Source organism: Euleptes europaea, chromosome 1 (assembly GCF_029931775.1).
Source record: "Euleptes europaea isolate rEulEur1 chromosome 1, rEulEur1.hap1, whole genome shotgun sequence".
In the NCBI taxonomy this organism is placed as follows: domain Eukaryota; kingdom Metazoa; phylum Chordata; class Lepidosauria; order Squamata; family Sphaerodactylidae; genus Euleptes; species Euleptes europaea.
The window spans coordinates 26,171,402-26,195,270 of NC_079312.1; the positions used below are offsets into that span (position 1 = coordinate 26,171,402).

The 23,869-nt window shown below is 46.8% G+C and overlaps 1 protein-coding gene and 1 non-coding gene across 2 annotated transcripts; one reads left to right on the forward strand and one right to left on the reverse strand.

The window, feature by feature from the left end:
- The first annotated feature begins 14,571 nt into the window (after positions 1–14,571).
- Positions 14,572–23,158, forward strand: C1H6orf136 (chromosome 1 C6orf136 homolog). Its single transcript, XM_056866828.1, has 6 exons — positions 14,572–14,703; positions 17,944–18,477; positions 19,456–19,544; positions 21,531–21,731; positions 22,821–22,890; positions 23,000–23,158. The coding sequence occupies exons 1-6, from the start codon at positions 14,572–14,574 to the stop codon at positions 23,156–23,158; spliced, it is 1,185 nt and encodes a 394-aa protein (XP_056722806.1).
- Positions 20,012–20,084, reverse strand: TRNAT-UGU (transfer RNA threonine (anticodon UGU)). The gene has a single exon. It is a non-coding gene; the product is annotated as a tRNA-Thr (tRNA).
- Positions 23,159–23,869: the final 711 nt, after the last annotated feature.

Genomic DNA, 23,869 nt, shown 5'->3' on the forward strand with positions numbered 1-23,869 from the left:
ATGTAACCTGATTTAAAATATTTGAATGTAATATTAGTGTTAATACAATTAGAAAGCCCAGTCTTACGCATGTTCACTCAGAACCAAATCCCACGGAGTTCAGTGGCACTGCTTCCCAAATAAGTGTGCATAGGACTGCAGCCATAATATCTTAAAGCTGAGTCCCTGCCTCCTTAGCAGACATGTTGAGTTAGTCATATACATTGTTGAACCGTGTTTGGATCTCAAGCTTGAGTACATGAAGCTGCCTTCTACTGAATCAGACCATTGGTCCATCAAAGTCAGTAGTGTCTGCTCAGACCGGCAGGGGCTCTCCAGAGTCTCAGGCGGAGGTCTTTCACATCACCTGCCTGCTTAGTCCCTTGAACTGGAGATGCCGAGGATTGAACCTGGGACCTTCTGCATGCCAAGCAGGTGCTCTGCCACTGAGCCATGGCCCCTCCCCAGCTTGTGTGTCCCCTCCTCCTGCTGCTCACTATGATTCATTTAGTAATTTTCTCTTTAGCGCAAACTGTAGCTTTCCATTAAATCAGGACTGGGAAACCGTGGTTTGCACTCTCCCTCTGCAACCAGGATTGTGAACCAGCTTCTACTGTTGGTTTATAGGGCAAATAGAAACCATCTTTTCCCAGTGTGGATGCTATGCCAGGTGGTGCTTTGTTCTAAGCAGAAACCTAGCAGTCAAAGGAAGTGGTTGAGAAAATCACAAACTGGAGCATGCAAGGGGGGAGGAATGTTTATTTTTTTATATTCGCATTTATAGCCTGCCCTCTTTCCCAGTCAGACTGGGCTCAGGGCGGGTTACAACCTCTAAAATCAACAAAAACCATAAAACATTAAAATATCAATAATTAAAACACAATTTAAACAGTTTAAAACGAGATGGCATTGAGGTAGTAGTAATTGCTGTGGACCGGACAGCAGGATCACCCCCACAGATGACTGGTTGAAAGGAAAGGGATGGGGAGGCCAGTATGATGGATAACTTAGGGTAGCTCGCGGCTGCCCTCATAGGCCTGGCAGAATAGCTCCATTTTGCAGGCCCTGCGAAACTTTTTCAGGTCCCGCAGGGCCCTGTTGTTACCAGGGAGACTATTCCACCAGGCTGGGGCCAGGGTTGAAAATCCCTGACCCTCGTTGGGGACAGCCGCACATGCTTTGGGCCAGGGATCAACAGCAAGTTGTTATTTGTAGAGCGCAAAACTCTCGGGGGGGGGGGGGAGGAGTACACCAGGATGGGAATGTGTGAGGTTTTGTGACACCAAACCATGGTTTAGTATCGCATGTGAACTGATTCACTGAATTAAAACCTGCTTTTCTATGTAAAAGAATGAACCGTGGGCAGAAATTATTCTTCAAAATGATATTCATTTTTGTAGTGCAAGTAATCCATGCTTAAGTAAATGATGAAAGACATGGTTGGAAAGGTCAGGCCTTTGAAAGTCAAGCAGCTTTCCCCCCCCCCCCCCAAGAAAGAGAAATTCAAATGGAGGAGGGGAGAGTGATGTTATATAAGCCACTTTGTTAAAGCTTATAGTCCTCAAGTGTAGCTGAAGGAAGGCCATCGCTCAAAACATGTGCATGTTGGACGTGTAGATGGGATGCTTCCCCGCCCCACTCCCCAGCTTGGAGTCTTCTGAAGTCCTTCTATTTAATGGGGCATTCCTCACCCCAAGTGTCAACGGGTATGGTCTTTGCCAGTTTCACCCACCCCTCCATATTTAAAAAGCAAAGAGCCCATGTCAAATAGGGCCATGGCCGGGCATCTGTGTGGAAAGGACTGAAACAAGTCCCCCTAGGGTTGCCAACCTCCAGGTACTAGCAGGAGATTACAACTGATCTCCAGGCGACAGAGATCAGTTCACCTGGAGAAAATGGCCGCTTTGGCAATTGGACTCTATGGCATTGAAATCCCTCCCCAAACCCCGCCCTCCTCAGGCCCTGCCCCAAACATCTCCTGCCGGTGGCAAAGAGGGACCTGGCAACCCTAAGCCCCCCCCCCAAGTTTTTTTTAAAGCTCTCAAGAAATTTAGTGGCCATCTTTTTAGGTATTTGACCCTTTAATCTAGATGGGTAGCTGTGTTGGTCTGTAGCGATAAAATAAAACAGGAGTCTGGCGGTACCAGTTCTCAGGGTGCTGCTGGCCTCCTGTTTTATTCATGTAGTCTAATTCTGAAATGGGTCCCCTCTGCTTTATAGTGTGCCAATTGTACTGTCTTTAGCGTGTGGGGGTAGTTCTGTCTGTCGTATTTCTCAGTGAGGGCCTCTTTTGCCTCCGGCTGAGGCGGTTGAATGTTGAGTTTGTCATTCGAAAGGACGTGCCTGTGGTGATAAAGGAAACTTAACAGCAGTTGCCTTCAAGTTCCTGATGCAGGCGCTGTCTTGGCAAGGCTTTAGAGAGAAACCGAAGCGAAAGGGTTCCCCCCCTTTTCAGTTTTGAGATTGAAAATGGGCAGGTTTAGGGGATAAAGAAGAAGAACCTAGAAGTTGGGATCCAGGAATGAGTGCCAGGGTTTGTTCGCTTTGGAGTGGGAATTGGTCAGTGGCGATAAGGAAAAGAAAAGTGTTGAGAGTCAGGCAGGCAGGCAAAACAGAATTTTATAAGCATGGCTGTGTGTGTTCAATAAAAATTAAATTCGTGCCAAGGTAGCCTTCATTTTGTGTCAGGAAAAGCTGTAGCTTTTCAGTTGTGCTCATATTCTAGTTACTGCTGAGAGCAAAGATATATAGAGCTTCTGTGGTGTAGTGGGTAGAGTGTCCGACTAGGACCGGGGAGGCCAGGGTTCAAATTCTTGACTCCGTATTGAAGCTCATGAGGTAATTTTGGGCCAGTAGCTACCTCTTAGCCTAACATTCCTCACAGGGATTGTTGTGAGGATTGCTTTTAAAAGCGTGGTAGTGAGGAGAGAACTCGTGTGTCACCCTGGGAGGAAGAGGTGGATAAAAATATAGAATTATAACAAAAACTACTATGATGTATTGACCATTGATTCCTGAGTTTTCACCAGGCAACACCCAAAATCTACGTTATTATTTATTGAATGAAAGCTCATTCTCACGACAAATCCCATACTTGTCTGGTATCTCAGAATCATGGTACACACGCAAGCCCTGTGCATGAAGTATTGGTTGACGCTATTTATTTTGTGCTTGAGAACAATAGAGAGAGGCATTGGAGGCTGCATCTGCAGATATGTCTGATGAACTGCCCATTTAGTGAGCCAGCTATTGCCCTGAGTGAGCTGTGATTCTGCCAAAATGGGCGGGGCTACACCAATTGCATAATGGGGCAAAGTGGGCTGGTTGGACATGTATAGGGTGGCCATTTTACCATGTTCGTATTGCCTGGCTATGTGCAGCATGGCCACAACCATAACAGAGACCACTGTGCTGCTGATTTGCTTAGATGATTTCCCCACTTATTAGTCAATTTGTTGGTTCAGGTCACAGGACATTTAATTCTGTTTTCCAGGCTCTTTCTTTTGGAAGCTCACAAGCAGGGTATGATGGCAGACCTTCCTCCTCTTTTTTGTTTGTTTTGTTCCCTCTATGTTAGGTAGTTGGAGGCATACTGGTGGTCCCACAACTGTTGTGGGTCATAGCTGTCCTATCCTCCATGAATTTGTTTTGCCTTTTTAAAATTACATCTCAAGACAAATGGTGTTCATAGGACTGGCTCATGCTGATATTTATTCTGGTGTCTATAGTAGTGTCTTCTTAGATCAGGCACCCCATCTGACCCTGAGCTTTCACAAGTGTGTTACAAAATTCTAGATGATTGAGCAGTCAATAACAGTCTGGATAGCTAAAAATGGGACCTCCACTGTTGAGAGACAATATTATTAGAATTGTGGTGAACAACCAAGGAAGGCTATCATATCTTGCTTGAGAACTTCCAGTACACATCTGGCTGGTCACTTGGCAGTCCTTTGACTTGATCTAGCATGTTATGAAGTCGCCGTATTCTATGTCAGACCCTTGGTCTATTAAGGTCAGTATTGTCTACTCTGACTGGCAGCAGCCCTCTGCGGTTTCAGGTAGAGTTCTTTCACATCGCCCACTACCTGATCCTTGTTAAACGGGAGATGCCAGGGATTGAACCTGGGACCTGCAGCACGCTTTACCAATGAGCCACAGCATATTATATAATACAGCTCCGGTTGATGCTTCTTTTCATGTTCCTGATTGAACAGGGAGTGTGGAGCAAGCAGGGATAAAGCCAGAACTTTGTCTCGTATCTTAAGCACAGAAACAGCCTTCATATGGGCTCATGAACAACACAGTCATCATGTCCCTTATTCTAGGACATCACTGCTTCATGTAATGTATTTGAAAGCTGCGCAAACATGGAGAACTCCTAGGAGCCCCTTTAAATTTTGGACAGGGAGCTTCATAGTATCCTTCCCCCAGGCTGGCCCTTCTCGGTTTCTCTGTCCACCCTCCCTTCTGATCCAAGCATCCAAGACTCTGAGCGGTCTTCAGCCGTTAGTGTCTGGCATGGAAATAAGAGCTTTTTGTTTACATTTCAATAAAGTTTCCTTTTTAAAAAATTTCAAAAAAATTGTCTCATTGTCTTGTTTTTCTGTATCGGATGGCTTCCAGTGTAACTGTAGAACTGCTGCTTGGCATGTAAAGCCTTCTCCTGTTGGACAGTGCTTGGTGCAGCTCTGAAGAAAGTCAAAGGTTTGAGCCGGGTGAGCCTGTACACTTTGGGTCAAAGGCTGGGCTTTCTCCTGTAGTCCCAATTCTAAGGTTGCGACTGGTTAAAATCAATAAGTTCATTCTCTCTCACACACACAGCTTTCCTCTGTCTGAAATATGGAGGGACTACAGGGAAGAAGAAGAAGAGCTGGTTTTTATATGCCAATTTTCTCTACCTTTTAAGGAGACTCAAACCAGCTTACAATCTCTTTCCCTTTCTCTCCCCCCAACAGACACCTTGTGAGGTAGGTGGGGCTGAGAGAGTTCAGAGACAACTCTGACTAGCCCAAGGTCACCCAGCTGGCTTCACATGTAGGAGTGGAGAAACAAATCAAGTTCACCAGATTAGAGTCTGCTGCTCATGAGGAGGAGTGGGGAATCAAACCCGGTTCTCCAGATTAGAGTCCACCGCTCTTAACCACTACACCACACTGGCTCTAATGGGTTGGCTGCATGTTGGATGTAAAACAGACCTGTGATTTCCTGCATTCATTCTGACACTACTTTTAAAGATCTATGGGGTACCCCATATCTTGGATTCTGCGTTTAGCCTTCCTTGTGCAACGTGGTCCTGGTATCTCTATCCACTGTTTTAATGTCCAAAGGACAGCATTCTCGACATGTTACCTTTCACAGAAGTCAGCCTTTTATAGTAAGAATAGAGCACAGAGGTGAGACGTGGAAAAGCTAGGTAGACAACAATTCTGACTTGGGCAAGCTGCTTGACTTTCCATCCAAGCCTACCTTACAGGGTTGTGAGAATAAAACGGGGAGAAACTACACCTGCACCCTTTTATCAAGCATGTGAAACAATGGGTGAGGAGGGAAACTACTGTGTAGTTTCTCCTCATTTTATTCTCACAGCACTGGCCACCGCCTCTTCCTGAAAACAATCTTCCCCCGATGTTAATTCTGAGCAGGGAAAATACCTCTTCAGTCCCACCACCCCGGTTTCCTTCCATTTATTTTTCTCTTCTTGGTTCGTTCTTGTTTATCCTGTTCCGCTCCCACCCCCTTTTTCTGCCTCATGGCCACCTTCCCACTTGTCTTTTCCCATCTCTAGGAAGAGCCCTCGAAAGGATGTCACGATGGCTCAGAAGTGTTCTTACAGCCGCTTTGAGAAAGCTGTCTCAGTTTTGGAAGACCCCGAGAAAAGAGCAAGTGAGTGGGGCGTCTCTTCTCTCCCCTTCACTTTTACCAGATTTATAACTAGCCTTATCCCAGGGGACTAGGCAAATACCTTTCAAGACTATTAGCAAGGAAGTGAACCACAAACAGTGCTAAAGATGGTGACTCTTCATTGAAGTACTACCAGAGCCACCTTGGGACAGCATCCATGAAACTTCAGGGGAGCAAAAAGTTTGCTTCTGGTGACTGAACTACAAAATGCTGTGGGCCAGATAATTTGGAGTGTTTTGGTTAAGAAACAGAGCCACTTCACTTTACTGTTGAGGTAATGGACTTCTCAATGGCTATTTGCCATGACAACTAAATTGAACCTCTGTATTCAGAGGTCAAGGCCCCTCCCACAATGCTTCCTAGCACAAGTATTCAATGGTTTCCTTTAATCACCATGGCTAGTAGTTTTTGATGGATATCTCCATGAATCTGTCTTTTCAAGCCATCTGTGCTCATGGCTGTTACTAAATCCACTGGCAGCAAATTCCATAATTTAATTACTTCCTGTGTAAAGAAGTACTTCAGTTTGTCCACCGTGAACCTATTGCCCTTCAACTTCATCAGGTATCCCAGAGTTCTGGTATTATGGGAGAGGGGGAAAAACCATTATCCAGTTTCTCCAGTCCATGCATAATTTTATAAACCTTTAATGTCATACCCTTCCCCGCCTCCCCTTTTTCTAAACTGAAAAGTTCTAGGCTCTTTAGCCTCTCCTCATAGGAAAGGTGCTGCAACATGACTTGATTTTCTGGCTGCAATTTTTCCAGCTCTGCAGTATCCATTCTGACATACTTCAACCAGAAGTGTACACGGCCTGCCAGATTGGGCCATCTCCATGACTGGTGGGAAATCAACAGGGCTTGTTAGTTGTGAGCGTTTGGGCTGGAGGCATTTCTTGAGCTGTCAATAATGCCCTCTAAGAGCTAGTTTTTGGCTGAATGCACCCCCCCCCCTTTGTTTAGAAATACATTTCTCCAGGAGGGGAAGTACTGCAATGCCTGTGCAAATGAAACACTAAAGGTGCCTGGTTTCTCCCTGCTTCTTTAGGTGACCTAAAGAGCATCCTCAGCTCCCCAAGGGAAATTCTGGAATCAGAAAGCCAGTAAGATATTCCTTTTGCCTTCTCCTTTTTCTGTGACTTGCTTCCATCTCCTTCCTGCTCTTAGAAAAGTCTCCTATGCAAGCAAACAAATTAGAAAATAGTTGCAGTGAGAGAAGAAGGGCAGTGGCTTGCATGATGCAAGTCCAGGTTTAGTTAAAGGAGAGAGGAAGTGCCGGGAAAGACTAATACTCGAGAGCTACTGCTGGTAAAAGTTGGACCATATTCAGCTAGATGGACCAGTGGTCTGACTTGGTATGAGATAGCTTCATCATGTACATGCACATAAATTTTGCCAGAAAAAAGGTTCATTTGTCCCTGATTATATCTGGAGAAAAAACATTAGGGTACTCTTAATGATTGCTTAGATTGGAAGGCCCAGGCTACCCCGATCTTGTCATAACTTGGAAGCTAAACAGGGTCAGCTGTGATTAGTACTTGAATGGGAGACCACCAAGGAAGTCTAGGGTCGCGATGCAGAGGCACGCAATGGCAAACCTCCTCCGTTGGTCTCTTGCCTTGAAAATCCTACAGGTTCACCATAAGCTGGCTTCGACCTGATGGTACCTTTCACCGCCAGTTTTATGGATTGGAGTTCTGGAGTGTCTTAAACAAAGCTTGCTTGGATTTAATCAGAGGACTTCCATCTGTTCTAGAGAATAGGAAAATGATGTATAAGTGATCAGTTTAATGGTATTACAGAATCACATGTCAGTTTTCCAGGTGACCCTGTGATTTGCTTCATGGGTTATAAAATATGTAAAAAACCACATTTTGATCCATAGATCTCGAAGAGTATGTAACAACACTTGTTTACCTGACGCAAACCTTGTCAATATGAGTACACCAGTGCCTCCAGTTCCAAATTCAGGATTTCTACTTTCCTGTCAGCAACTGATCTGAAGGCCTGGGGGTCTGAAACACCAATCTAGGCTATGTTCAGTTTGCTTAATTCCAGCGGTTCCATTTGGTTAGAAGGGCTCAATTTAACTAATAGCCATCAAGTGATGTGTGGTGCCTAATTATGGTGGGTTTATTCTCTCTCATTTTGTAAGATGACAGTTGCCTTCTTGGATCAAACTAAGGTTCATCTGATCCAACCCACTAGGACCCATCAACTCGCCAGGTTTTGGAGGACCCTGGGCAGACAGTGCCCGGGGGGCCCTTTCTACCTACCACCAGCCCCACCATGCCTCCCTTTCCACCCACCCACCTGTGCGTTCCTTTATCTGCACCTGATCGCAGGGCCTTCCTGCTGCCTGCACCACATTCATGCCCTTTCCCTGACTGAACTGGTTGGTGTGTGCTGCTGTGTACCACCTGTGTGCATTTCCACATTTTATTTTATTTATTTTGTGATTTATAGCCCGCCCTCCCCGGCCGAAGCCGGCTTAGGGCGGGTAACAACATACAGATACAATAATATAATCAGCAATAAAATTAGCCAAAAAAAATCTAAATTTAAAACAATAACATCCCAATTTTAAAACTTAAGAAACCACGAAAACTACAGAGAGTGCCTAAGCACTGCTCATGTTGCTAGGCTACCCCTCAGATTGACATCAGTAATATACCTGGGGGGGGGGGGATGAGGCTAGCAGATGATAGGAAGGGGGTGTGGGTGGTGGAGCGCTTGCACATTGAATGGGTAGGGAAGGGCGCCCCAGACAAGTGGCAGGGAAGTGTATGGGAGGGGCTGTGGCTCAGTGGTAGAGCATCTGCTTGGCATGCAGAAGGTCCCAGGTTCAATCCCTGGCATCTCCAGTTAAAGGGACCAGGCAAGTAGGTGATGTGAAAGGCCTCTACCTGAGACCCTGGAGAGCTGCTACCAGTCTGAGTAGACATTACTGACCTTGATGGACCAAAGTCAGTATTGATGACTTTGATTCAGTAGAAGGCAGCTTCATGTAGGGGTAAGGGGAGCAAGCCCTGCCAGAAGCTCTGGTCCCTGGCAGCTGCCCCCAACTCCATGTGTGCTCACACCAACCCTACCAGCAGTTAAACAATGGTGCCACACAAGGTACAACAAGCAAAAGTGGTCCTTTCCATACATTCTTGATGTGGCTGTCAGTGGCGCAACCAGCATGGACAGGAGATACTTTGATACTGACAGTTGACAGCTGTGGCAGTGACGGTGCACAATGTACTTATCCATCAGAAGGTCCTAAAAGAAAACTGATTGGATGTACTTTTATGCACCTAGTATCTTCTCCTAGGTCTTGGCCGTTCCTGCTGCCCTCTGAGAAAAGGTGGAGTCAGGGCAACCCAAAATTGTACGTTTGATGAGAAAATCCTGATCATGACAGAAGCATTGAGAGAGAAGCTGTAGGGTATCCCTCAAAAAGAGACACACTCTCAGAGAACATAGTTCAGTTATGAGGTGTATTGTGTACCAGCGACTGTAGCATAGTGGTTGACAGTGAAGTTCTATATAGAGTTAATGCTAGGATGAGTTTAGACTGGAGTAAGAATGAATGGTGAGGCAGGAGCCCCCTAGTTCAAATCACACTTTGGCCTTAGGCCAACCATTGTCTCTTAGGGCGCTTTCACACATGCTGAATAATGCACTTTCAGTACAATTTAGCGATAGTTTGCAAGTGGATTTTGTCACTTTACACAGTAAAATCCAGCTGCAAAGTGCATTGAAATTGAATTGAAAGTGCATTATTCCGCATGTGTGAAAGCGCCATGTGTTTCCATTCCCCCACCGCAGTAACAATACAGGTTTATTTCGTAGGACTGGTGTAAGGATCTCTGAGATTATTTTTTAAAAATCAAATATACCCACCTGTCTCCTGAACACCTCTCTAAAACTTTCATAAATCTCAATACTTGCTGTCATTGGTGTCCCTGGACACTCCCTGATCTATGTGGCTGATGCCATCTTTTTCTCCCACAGGTCAGGTACCGCCACTACCACATATTCCCACCACCTAGAACCAGATGCCCTTGGACATTTGGAAGATGCTGGCCACCCTCCTGAAGAATCCTCTTGCCCCAAGATGGACCCCCAAACTCTCGCTGCTCCAGAACAGACTAAAAGCCCCGATGCTCCAGCTGCCGTAATGAACCAGATCTCCAGTAAAAGTGACCCATGTGTGGATTGCCTGTCTTGGAAGCAGAATTGGTATAATCTGGCCAGGAGCCCACAGCAGGTGGTGCCCATGTGGACAGTAGTGGGGGGACGCTGTGAAGGCAAAAGGATCAGCCACATGTACCTGCATCGCAACACCAGACCTTGGTGATGGGGAATGGTGTGTAATTGTGGCTATAAGGCTGAGCCAATAACTGACAGTCTTATCAGTCTGAAGAACAACGGCGAGTCTCTTTAACAAGACATTTTGCTGTCAAAGTGACTTGGACTGAACCATTTAACCTGAAGTCCCCCATTACTAGGTTGAACTCCTGTGCCATTTCCTTCTCTCTGCTTCCTGGCAGCCATGGATCAAACTAGTTAGAAGCATATCATTCAATATATCCTACTTGCTGATCTGTTGTGTCATGTGGTAGCTCCTAATGTAATTGTTGCCCTTTTCCTCTTTTGATCATTTAGGAATTCTATTCATCGTTTGAAGTTAGCATTGAAAGGAAAGTGCATTTCAAATATGTACTTGAATTCCATGTACGAAAAATCTTATTTCTTAGAAAAAAACATATAAAGTTCATGGCATTCAAACACCATTACTGAAATTTGCCAATCACATATTGCCAATGAGTCCTTCCCCATTTTTTTTTAATATGAAGCTTTTTGGAATTTTTTACAAAATATTCTTTGGCTGAGGAATCTGGGATATGCAAAAATATGGTAACTGCAAATGTTAAAGGTTTTGTGTGATCTTCATGGACAGAAAAATTCAGCCAGAATGTGCTTTGGGGATTATGTAAGATGTTGAGCAAAGCCCAAAATATCAAGACTGGTAGGAAGAAATGACTGGAAAGGACCAATAGCATGTGCAGTAAATTGAATTGTTCCAATTTGATCAAAATGAATTTAGCCCTTCTGCAACTGCTTAAAGTCATACACTGCAGGACTGAATTAACCCAAATTCCCTATTACTATGTATGGGTGTGAAAGCTGGACAATGAAGAACGCTGACAGGAAGAAAGTAGACTCCTTTGAAATGTGGCATTGGAGGAGAGTGTTACGGATACCGTGGACTGCCAAAAAAACCAGTCAGTGGGTTATAGATCAAATCAAGCCTGAACTGACCCTAGAAGCTAAAATGACTAAACTGAGGCTATCGTATTTTGGTCACATTATGAGAAGGCAAGAGTCACTAGAAAAGACAGTCATGCTAGGAAAAGTTGAGGACCACAGGAAAAGAGGAAGACCCAACAAGATATGGATTGACTCAATAAAGGAAGCCACAGCCCTCAATTTGCAAGACCTGAGCAAGGCTGTCAAAGATAGGACATTTTGGAGAACATTGATTCATAGGGTCGCCATGAGTCGGAAGCGACTTGACGGCACTTACCGGTAACACGCACACACAATGGAGTCCAGCAGAGGATTCAATTCCAATTAGCTAACTTAGTTTGAATGTAGATTTTCACTTAACCTATTTGATGTATTGATGTCTATGGCGGGGGGGGGGGGGAACTAGCTCTCTGTATCTTTTTTCTCTATAAGCCACTTCTCCTCTGTACACCTTTTTATAGATCCAGTGCTGAAGGTTGCTTGCAGGGCCAAAGCTCTGTGATTTAATAAGAGCTCAGGGTGTGTCTCAGTTTTGCCCTCTACTTTGAATTACCAGTCTACTTCAACCAGAGTCCTATTCGTAGCTCCCCCTGCTTGCTATTATTTGAGAAGGGATTTTGTACTGGGTGTGTGGGTGTGTAAAGTGCCGTCAAGTCACTTTTGACCCATGGCAACCCTATGAATCAAAGTCCTCCAAAATATCCTATCTTTGACAGCCTTCCTCAGATCTTGCAAATTGAGGGCTGTGGCTTCCTTTGTTGAGTCAATCCATCTCTTTTTGGGTCTTCCTCTTTTACTGCGGCCCTCTACTTTTCCTAGCATGACTGTCTTTTCTAGTGACTCTTGCCTTCTCATAATATGACCAAACTTTTCCTAGCATGAACAGCATTGTACTGGTTAGAATGGGGCCACATGGGGTAAGAATTTGAAAAGCGTGATATATTTTGTGGGCCATTCATACATTTACACTTTCCCTTTTAAAATAGATGTGAACAAGGACCCAATCCTTTCCTCAGTAATTACCTGAGAACAGAAGCCCCATCTCTTCTTATCACTGTAATCCCAACACAGTAAAAATCACACCTTGCATTCAGGTCTGTCTTATTTATGTACAGTTCTCCTTTCTTGCTGAGACTCAAGGCAGATTTCAGACATTAGAAAACAAATGCAATAAAACAATATGTAATATGGGACCGCAAGCAGTGCTATAAACTACCCCCTGAACATTTCTGTTTTACTACAGCCCTGTTCCTTAAAGGGTTGCAATCATATTGCCCATGATCATATGCCTCAGCAAGTCCCACTAAACTCACAAGCTTTCCTTTTGTGGGGTAGCTGTGGGCTACAAGGTTTGTGTTAATTTGCTGCCTTCACTCTGTCAGAAAAATATGTCCATTATTGGAGGGGGGGAGAGAAGGCTGTACTAGTTGGAACTTTTCTGCCGCACAGCCTTGAAAGTATGGTGTTCCCAGCTTTCCTGGCCCCACCTGGTATTAAGGTTGCCAACTCCAGGCTTGGAAAATCCTGGAGATTTCGGGCTGCTCCCTGTGGAGGGATGTGATACCATTGATTTCACCCTCCAAAGGTGGCATTTTCTCCAGGGGAACTGATTTTCTGTAGTATGGAGATGACGCAATACTGGGAGATCTCCAGGCCCCACTTTTTAACAAATAATCTTGTATATGTTTGGGAACAGCCATGAGCCTTTAAAAATCCTTGCAACTAGTGACAGTAATTCAGTGCGCTTTAAAAGTTAGGTTACACCTAAACGTTCAACGGGGAAGCCTTGTAAGTGCATCTCCTGTTGTAATTCGCGGCCAGGCAGGATTTGAAAACGGGACCGCCCGTTATCCTGGGCAATGCAGCACAAGTTTTGGAGGGGTGTTGGCTCAGTGGTAGAGCATGGGCTTGGCATGCAGAAGGTTCCAGGTTCAATCAGCCTTACCTAGCCTCTTTTTGCAGACCGAAGGCAAAACTAGGGAAGCTGTGACTCAGTTGTAGATCATGTTTTGCATGCCACAGGTGCCAAGTTCAATCCTCAGCATCTCCAAGCACTTTTACACATCCTAAATGATGCACTTTCAATGCACTTAACAGCTGGATTTTACTGTGTGAAACAGCGACAGCCACCTGCAAACAATCATTAAAGTGAATCGAAAGTGGATTGAAAGTGCATTATTCAGGATGTGTGAAAGCGCCCCTAGTTAAAAGAACCAGGTAGTAAGTGCCTGAAAGATCCTGGAAAGCCACGGAAAGTCCCTGAAAAGCCACAGTGAACCAATGCTCTGATTCCGTGTAAGACAGCTTCATATATTGTCGAAGGCTTTCATGGTCAGAGTTCATTGGTTCTTGTAGGTTATACGGGCTGTGTGACCGTGGTCTTGGTATTTTCTGTCCTGACGTTTCGCCAGCAGCTGTGGCAGGCATCTTCAGAGGAGTAACACTGAAGGACAGTGTCTCTCAGTGTCAAATGTGTAGGAAGAGTAATATATAGTCAGAAAGGGGTTGGGTTTGAGCTGAATCATTGTCCTGCAAAAAGTATCAAAGGTAATGTGCTAATCATTGTCCTGTAAGTATCAAGACTACAGTCAACAATAGCCATGCAGATTAGCCTTGGATTTCACACATTAACAAATCACTTCAGGATACAATGGTTCCATATTAACATACCACACCCTCATTAGCACATTATCTGGATACTTACAGGACAATGATTAGCACATTACCTTTGATACTTTTTGCAGGACAATGATTCAGCTCAAACCTAACCGCTTTCTGACTATATATTACTCTTCCTACACACTTGACACTGAGAGACACCGTCCTTCAGTGTTACTCCTCTGAAGATGACTGTCCTTCAGTGTTACTCCTCTAAAGATGCCTGCCACAGCTGCTGGCGAAACGTCAGGAAAGAAAATACCAAGACCATGGTCACACAGCCCGGATAACCTACAGCTTCATATGCGTGTGTGTTTCAAAACACTGCAATGAAACGAACCTCTGACTTTAAAATAATTTTAAAAAAAATTATCCTATTCATTCATTCCGAATTCGGACGCTCTTCCTCCGCGCGTGAAGCTCGCCAGTCTACCTAATTCAAACGCGAACCGGAAGACGCCCTACAGATCACAACCTCCGGAAGCCGCCTTCCCTCTTCGCGCAGGCGCAGAAGCAAAAGCCCTGCCGGGCTCGTGCCTGTTGACAACTCAGCCCGAGCCCTGGCAACTGTAGGTCGCATGCGCACTTCCTCCCTCCTTCACCCAAGGAGACTACCGCAACGCGCTTGCGCCCACCGGACTGTTAGCTCGCGCAGGCGCCGTTGCTCAGCCGGCTGAGGCGAGCGGCGCAGGGTGGGCTGTGCGTGCCGGAGGGGGTGGGGAAGCCGCCCCGCGCCATGTATCAGCGGACCTGGCCGGTGGCCGGGCGCGTGGGGCCCCGGTGCTCGTGGGGCTGGGAAGGGGGCAGCGGAAGGCGCCGCTGGCCGCAGGGCGACTCCGCTAGATGCTGCTACCGGGCGCGGCCGCGGGTGAGTGCCAGGATGAAGGGGGGGGGTGACCGGCGGGGTGACCCGAGGCGAGGCTCTCCGGTGGGCGTGGCCTCGGGTGGGCGTGGCCAGGTGTCCTGCCTGTCAGAGTGTCTGGCGCGGGGGAAGAAGGCGGCACGTGGTGGCGCAAGAAAACCTGCATCGTTCACACGTGCGAGAGAGAGAGAGAGAGTTGTCGGGAGGGTTGAGGTGGTAGAATGCACTGCGCCCCTTCAGACTGCCAGTCGCTTTTTGGAAGGATCTTATGAACACGTGAAGCTGCCTTAAACTGAATCAGACCCTTGGTCCATCAAAGTCAGTATTGTCTACTCAGACCGGCAGCGACTCTCCAGGGTCTCAGGCAGGGGTCTTTCACATCACCTACTTGCCTGGTCCCTTTAACTGGAGATGCCGGGGATTGAACCTGGGACCTTCTGCGTGTCAAGCAGAGGCTCTACCACTGAGCCACAGCCCCTTCCTAAAGGTTTAAACCCCCCCCCCCAGCAAAGCCAGCAAAACACACAACGTGCTAATTTTCTGTTTGTGGGGTATATGATGAAGGACGTTTCTAAGCTGGAATCTTTGAAGTTAAGTGCAGCAATGGTGAATACGATCAGGGTGGACGGAAGGAAGTCTTGCCTTAGTAGTAGAAAAGGACAAGAGTCCAGTAGCACCTTAAAGACTAACAAAAATATTTTCTGGTAGGGTTTGAGCTTTTGTGAGCCACAGCCTTACTCAGTAAGTGTAATTCGCTGCCAGTGGACATGTAGAAGGTCCCATGAACAAGTTGCTTCAAAAGGGGATTAGACAGATTCCTGGAGGATAGGTCCATCAGTGGCTACTACAGTGGGAGGGGCCATGGCTCAGTGGTAGAGCATTTGCTTGGCATTCAGAAGGTCCCAGGTTCAACCCCCAGCATCTCCAGTTAAAAGGGACTAGGCAGGTAGGTGATGTGAAAGACTCCTGCCTGAGACTGGAGAGCCACTGCCGGTCTGAGTAGACAATACTGACTTTGATTGACTGAGGGTCTGGTTCAGTATAAGGCAGCTTCATGGTGGCTGAATTGAGCCTCCACATCCAGAGACAGTAAACCTATGGATATGAGGACTTAGAAGGCAACATTGGGGAAAGGCCTTCACCTCTGTCCTGTTGATGTTGCAGGACAACTGATTGGCGGCTGTGTGAAACAGGATGCTGGCCTAGATAGACCACAACTGGTCTTGGGCTCTGACATTTCTTTCAGTAGTACGAAGTGGTGCAGTCCATTCATCCATTGCATTATGATTTCTCTTTATTCTGCATGCGTGAAACCCCATCGCTGGAGGCAGCGAGGACAGCCAGGGACCTTCTGTATGCAAGGCCTGTACTCTGCCACTGAATTATAAACCCTTCCTGTAACAATAATAATTAGTGCTACGTGGTGGGCTGGAAGCCAGAAGGTGGGAAGTGGTAACAACTGAAAAGGTGGAGACTCTCAAAATCCACACAGAGTATCTGTAATTCTGACCACTAGGAAGGTTAGGTTGTGGACGTTTGCTTGCCACGTTGACGTAGATTTATTAAATACAGTCATTGACCAGCATAACAATAATTTTTTTTAAAAGGAGCAATCACAATAGTACACAGTTGTACAATAGTACAATTAACGTATTTCACATAGCAACAACAATCTCCATATTCTGGTAGCACTATAACAAAACTTTGTGTGATATAATGGTTTGGAGCAGTGGACTCTAATCTGGAGAGCTGGGTTTGATTCCCCACTCCTTCACATGAGCAGTGGAGGCTAACCTGGTGAACCGGATTTGTTTCCTTACTCCTACACACGAAGCCAACTGGGTGACCTTGGGCTAGTCACAGTTCTCTTAGAGGTCTCTCAGCCCCACCTACCTCACGGTGTCTGTTGTGGGGAGGGGAAGAGAAGGTGATTGTAAGCCGGTTTTAGTCTCCCTTAAGTGGTAGAGAAAGTCAGCATATAAAAACCAGCTCTTCAACTCTTCTGTGTGAGATGGTGGGATTCTTATCTTCAAGTAAAAAAAGCACCAGGAAGACACTATCATGACTAGAGTGGCTAGCATATCCAGGGAACCTGGACAGCAGAGGCGAAATTAGGCGATTTCTGACATCCCTATAGAATTCATAGTTTAGTAAAATATGAGCAATTGACTTGCCATGTGTAATCTGTTTGCTTTCATTAAAAATGTGTGTGTGTGGGAATGATGACAGAAGCATGGGAAAGGACACAGAGCTTTGTATGGTCCTTAAGGGGAGGGAAGGCAGCATGGTATAGCTTGATCTCATCAGATCTTGGAAGCAAAGCAGGGTCAGCCATGGTTAGTTTTTGGATGGGAGACCACTAAGGAATACCAGGGTTGCTATGCAGAGGAAGGCACAGGCGAAACCACCTCTGAATGTCTCTTGCCTTTAAAACCCCATAAGGGGTTGCCATAAGTTGGCTGCAACTTGACGGCACTTTACAGACACAAAGCTTCAACTGCTGCCCAAGTAACTTTCATTGTTTGCTTGCTTTCCTGAACATCCACGTGTTTTCAAGCTTTGTTTTGAGCATTCTTGTGAGAGCTAGATGCATACCTATTCTCTCCAGGATCAGAGGAGCATGCCTATTATATTAGGTGCTTTGGGACACAGGCAGGATAATGCTTCAATTTGTTTTGTTTGTGGGCTTCCTAGAGGCACCTGGTTGGCCACTGTGTGAACAGACTGCTAGACTTGATGGGCTTTGGTCTGATCCAGTGTGGGCCTTTCTTATGTTCTTATGTAGACAGCTTGCCTCATCAGAGTACTGGGCTCTGCCCCAGATACAGCTGCCTTTGATGCTAGTTGTAATGGCATCAGTTATGCATGGAGTACAGAAGTTTACTGGGCTTAGACAAAAGTCAGGGCTAGCATGGGGTCCTCCTTGGGTGCAGAGGAGAGAGGGAATAAAATCCTCTGAGGCTGCTGGTCAGGTGGCTTCAGTTTTCCCTGGTGCTGTTCCTGGAAGGAAGAGGGTGTAAGCTCCTAGTGATTCTGGGACTTCTGGCAGGTAATGAGCCGGGGCGGCCTCCTCTTCTGCCATCTATACAGATGAAGCAAATGTGCTTTTCCTCTATGAAGGTGAGATAGGATGACTCAGGACGAGTCTGGGGTGTGCATTCCTCTCTGGAGAGCCAGGGCAGATTGAAGCTCTACGTGGCAGACTAGTTGTTGTTATTCTCAGGGACCTTTTTGCTTTCATTCTAGGACCTAGATGCTTCTTGGGATAAGCTGCCTCCAGGGCTCATCCCCGTGGGCTCCGTGGGGCCGACATTCCACTCACTTTTCACCAGGAGGCCATCGGAAGCCCCCGCCACCCTCCGGGCTCTGCCCATCCCTACTCGAGGCAACTTTGCCGGTATCAACAGAAGCGAGCCAAAGACCAGACTTTGTCCGCTGACGCACCTGCCCAACGTTGAGACAGGGGCCCCTTTTCACCCCGCTGCGCTCTCCCCTCCCAAAGGCATGGAGTGTGCCATAACGCTGGTGAATGGAAGGCAGAAAGATGACATAGTGGTAAGGGACGGTGAAGGACTGGATGGTGCCTCTTTAGACTCTTTGCACAGCTTGTTCCATGGCTGGCAGTGCCGCTCTCCCTACCAGGCGCCTGAGGTGGCACTGGGCCCACTCACTCCCTTCAGAGCGACGACAGGAAGTCCGGCTCCGGCCACTCCTTCAGGGAGTGACGATTCCAGCATGGAGGAGCATCTCGCAGTCATGCACCAGAAATTACAGAGTGAGGTAGGGTGCATGGGGATCTCATATAGTTTGGGGCTTAGAGCTGTTTTTTTTCTTGGCAGGTGTGTAGTGTTGGAAGACATCTTGGCCCCAGGTTGCCACGTATGTTTGAAAAGCCTGCAAATAAGTACGAGCTCACATATCTTGGAGAATCACGTATGGGAGTCTCTAAAAATCCACTTCTTGCAAGGGAGTTGAGGCTCAAGGCTGGGATCCAAAGAACTTTGTGATGGATTCTGTGTTCACATTTGGATTTGCCTTCCCCTCAGCGGTTCCGCAAAAACCATGTGTAAGGGTTAGGGTCCTCTGGGGCAATATCAGGCACATGAAGCCCTGTGTATGCTCAGAACTACTTCAGGCATACTCATGGAGATTTCTGAATTTCAACCCCAGCCTATTGAACAGTTAGAGCAGTTCCTCAGTGGAACAGACTTCCTCGGGAGGTGGTAAGCTCTCCTTCCCTGGAGGTTTTTAAGCAGAGGCTAGATGGCCATCTGTCAGCAATGCTGATTCTATGACCTTAGGCAGATCATGAGAGGGAGGGCATCGTGGCCATCTTTTGGGCATGGAGTAGGTGTCACTGCAGGTGTGTGGGGGGGAGAGGTAGTTTTGAATTTCTTGCATTGTTCAGGGGGTTGGACTAGATGACCCTGGTGGTCCCTTCCAATTCTAGATTCTATGAATGGTAACAGCATGGTACACACTTGCCTCTGAAGCAAAAAAATGAAGTACCAGAGCTGGAATTTTCATGTACAAAAGTGAGGTTTTGAGTTGGAACTTGTTTCAGCTCTTCTAAGTAATTCACAGGTCAAATAGCCTGCGCTCTGAATTGCACAAGGGAGAATTGCTAGGCATATAACAGGTGCGGAAACTGAGGCTGGGAGACTTTGCCAAGATTGTATAGCCAGCCAGTAGTTGGGCAGTGAATGCTTCACACTTCTTCTTTTTTAAAATTCTTGTTCTTTTTTCCAACCCTTCTAGTTACCAGGCTTTTTTTTTAAGACGCACGACTATGGAATCTACTCGAAGGATGTGGAGTTTGACAACGAGATTCTGCACCTGAAGACTCGGTCAGTGCCGGGGACGGCATAGGGTACATTCAAGAAAATTGGCGCCTAGATTCCACTGAGTGTGTCATTACTGTGCAGCTACCATCCCATAGCCCAGATCTGGCCCAGTGTCAGCCAGTGGTTGGTTTCCTGCATGCCTGTGAACTTCTGGTGACTCAAGGGGCCTTGTAAGACCCCCTTCCTGTCATCTGGCTTCCGAAGGCCATGATGGGGGCTGACAGACCACCTCAACCACAAATGTGACATGAACACATGAAGCTGCCTTATACTGAATCAGACCTTTGGTCCATCAAAGTTAGTATTATCTACTCAGACCAGCAGTGGCTCTCCAGGGTCTCAGGCAGAGGTCTTTCACATCAACTACTTGCCTAGTACCTTTAACTGGAGGTGCCGGGGTTGAACCTGGGACCTTCTACATGCCAAGCAGATGCTCTGCCACTGAGCCACAGCCCCTCTCCATAAAGATGAGGCCCCAGAGAGATTTGAACTCATGACCCCTGATTTACAAGACCAGTGCTCTAACCCCTGAGCTATGGAGCCTATTCCTTGTTTGTCTTGTATTTTCAGTCTCACCACTTCAGTATATTGGAAGAGACAGCTTGAGTGGGCGAGTGGCTCATTCCTTCATGCCTGTGGTCTGACTAGGGTGGCCAGGTCTTCCTCTCTAGCAGGAGATATCCTTCCCCCCAGACCCCTGTGCTGCTGCTCAGTGAAGCAGCAGGAGCAAAACTGGGGCGGGGGGAATGACCCAGCATTGCGTTGATGCCACAATGCCACTTCCACCGCAAACCCCAAAGTGACGTTACTGTGTCGGGGCAATGCTTATCCCAACACGGTGATGTCAGTCCCAGGTTGGTACTGGAAATGGCATTGGTGCCGTGCCAATGTCACTGCGCCTGCCCCCCCTGCACTTCCCACTAGTTGCCAGCACGTTGGTGGCAACCCTAGCTCTGACCTACACTGGGTTGTTGGTCAGCATTGCCTACTTAATGCTGATACCTGGTTGTGGTTACTGTTAGCCTGAAAAGCCCTGTGAGAGAGCCAGAGTGGTTGTTTGGAGCAGTGAGCTCTAATCTGGAGAACTGAGTGATTCCCCACTCTACATGAGTGGTGGATGCTAATCTGGTGAACTGGGTTGGTTTCCCCACTCCTACACATGAAGCCAGCTGGGTGACCTTGGGCTAGTCACAGTTCTATTAAGAGCTCTCTCAGCCCCACCTACCTCACAGGGTGTCTGTTGTGTGGAGGGGAAGGGAAGGTGATTGTAAGCTAGTTTGATTATTCCTTAAGTGTTAAGAGAAAGTTGGCATATAAAAACCAACTCTTCCTCTTCTTCTGATTGCCATGAGCACCTCATTTGTCTAAGGGGTTCATGGAATGTTTTGGCCTGTGCTGCCTCCCCTGCAAATTATTTTTTGGGGGGTGACATGAGATTACATGGAAGCCATCTTTAGGGTACATGGAACTATGACATAGTGCTCCACATGCTTGAGTCTTGGGTGTTGCAGTCAAGGCTGGACATGCATGTTGGAATTCAACCCAATTGAGGCTCCCTAGTTTAAGAGTGGGGAGGTTGGGGAAATGGTCATGTACACTTTTATAGATCTTAGTGGACTGCATGGAACAGTATCATTCTTTCTTCAAAGGGCAGGAAAGAGTTATCTGTACGTTTGTTGGATTTCTTGCAGAGAAGGGGAGGAAGAGTTGCAGTCTTTCACTATGAGAGGGAAGTATGATCCACTTACCTCAGTTGGGACAGGATGGCAGAACCACACATGCCTTTCCCACTAAGAGAGAATGGTAGGGAAGGAGAAAACGCTGATGGAAAAGATGTTCGTATGGTACAGAAACAGGAAAGTAATGATGGGACTGTCATCCAACTACTGTGTGAGAATATAATATATAGAAGAAAAGTTCCTTTGTTGCTATGTGCAATGATTTCCTCTAGTCATTTGGTAATTTCACATTTCCCGCTTCTGTCACCAGTGGCCGAACCATGTACCAGTTGGCACTGACCTTATGCCGTTTTGTGGCCTGGAACTACTTTGCCGACTTGCGCATGGAAGTGCTGAAGTTGACGCAGCACTCTGAGAACTGGAGCATCCAAGCCCGGTGGCGGATTACGGGCCTGCCTTTCCACGTCTTCCTGTTCCGCTTCTACAAGAAGGACAAGGCTGAGCTCTACAGGTGAGGCTTTTCCTTGTGAGCTTCCTTTTTGTCTTTGAGCTAAGCACATGCGTGGTCTTCTCTTCCTTGCAGTATGGGAAGCCTCTGACAAACCAGCACTTGGTAGGGCAGTGTAGATGCTGTGCTCCTCTTGCCATTGATCAGGGTTCTTGAGGCAAGGCTGGTCTTCTGAAGCCATGGCAGAACTTTATGTGGGATATCTTGTGATGGGGATTGCACCAAGTTAGAACTGGGTTTGTATGGGGGGAGTGACCATCTTGTAAAGGTAGTCCCCTGTGCAAGCACTGGGTCGTTCCTGACCCACAGGGTGATGTCATATCTCGACATTTACTAGGCAGACTATGTTTACGGGGTGGTTTGCCAGTGCCTTCCCCAGTCATCTACACTTTACCCCCAGCAAGCTGGGTACTCCTTTTACCAATCTCAGAAGGATGGAAGGCTGAGTCAACCTTGAGCCAGCTACCTGAAACTGACTCCCGTCAGGATTGAACTCAGGTCGTGAGCAGAGCTTTTGACTGCAGTACTGCAGCTTACCACTCTGCTCCACGAGGCTCTTCTGTACCACACTATTATATTACAGCAAAAATAACTCTCATAAGAAACTTATAAACAAAAGTAGCTTACATTTCTCAATTTTTAAAAAATATAGTATCCTAAATTTGCTCAAGGCATATATGAATAGTTGCAAAGGCTTTGTTTCTTTTGAATTATATTTTTTGTATCATTGCCTTGGGGAAGATCTAGCCCAAGTATGCTAGAGTTGGGAACTAAGCGGGCTTGACCACAGTCAGTACTTGGATGGGAGACCACCAAGGAAGATCGGGGTTGCTATGCGGACGAAAACAATGGCAAACCACCTCTGCTCGTCTCTTGCCCCGTGGACCATGGTCACCATGAGTCGGTTGCGACTTGATGGCACCAACTTCTTCAGGATGTTCAAATTCTTCGTTAAGCAAGCACAGGTAGTTTTAGTAAAGACAAAACATCCAAATCCTCATGACACACTAGCAAGGCACTAAAATTATTTAGTGTGTCATAAATCACTTAAATGAACTTTGACTATTTTTTTTTTTTAATTTTCCCTTCTAGGACCTATGATGCCTATTCCACTTTCTTCCTAGATTCCCAAGGATTAATTAAATGTCATAGGGTAAGCAAGGTAAGTTGCAGGGGGATCTCCTCCCCCACCCAGAACTTTGCTTGTATCTGGAAAGGACCTCTTTTTAGGGCAGCTATCAGAGTAATCTCACGGGTTTCCTTCCTTGCAGCTGATGCCATCCCAGCCTCCCCTGACGACAGTGAAAAAGCTCCTGGTCGCCTCTTTGTTGGGCCTGGGCCTGGCTGACCAGAGGCCCTCTCTGCAACTCTTCTTCTCAGCTCTGGCCGGCAAACAGCAGGGGCTGCCGGTCGGCTGTCGGAACAGCTGAGGCCGACCACGCTTCTTGTGTTTCCTTTAGTGCGCCTGCCCCAGCGCAGGGTGAGGATGTCGCTAGCGGCTCATGGCGTATCTGCGTTGCCTGTGTACAGGGAGTTTGGGCCTTGCCTCACGTTGCTCTGCTAGCCCCACCCAATAAGTGCTGTAAAGATGGTTGTAATTTAATCTGTACATAATAAAGATATATGTTGAAGAGAGCCTGGCTGGTCAGAGTGGCTCTTTCACAAAAGCAAGAATTGGGCTGCAGGCTTCATCACAAGAAAGCGGTGAACTTTGAACTTGCGTTGAACAAACAGGGAGTTCCTGTTTAGCCAAACCTTTTGCCCTTTGAGGGCATGTGCAAACAGTCCTTTGAAGTGGGAACTGCTTCTTCAATAGTGCCTGGACTGGAAGCTAAGCCCGTGACCTGTACTTGCATGGGAGACCAGCAAGGAAGACCGGGGTTGCTACACAGAGGAAGGCGTACCAACACTGGTAAGGCAATGGCAAACCGCCTCTGCTCATCTCTTGCCTTTGACTAAGGCAGCAGCAAGGGCTGGAAACACGGTGACTTAAGATACCAGTGGAAAGCCACGCCAATTCCAGACGGCTAGAACTGCTCAGACTCCCCACCCCTCTAAAACTGTCAGGGTTTGTTTTTTTTTAACCAGGAAGAGAAGCAAGGGATCCAAGATTGTAAAAAAACACAAACATGTTTATTCTG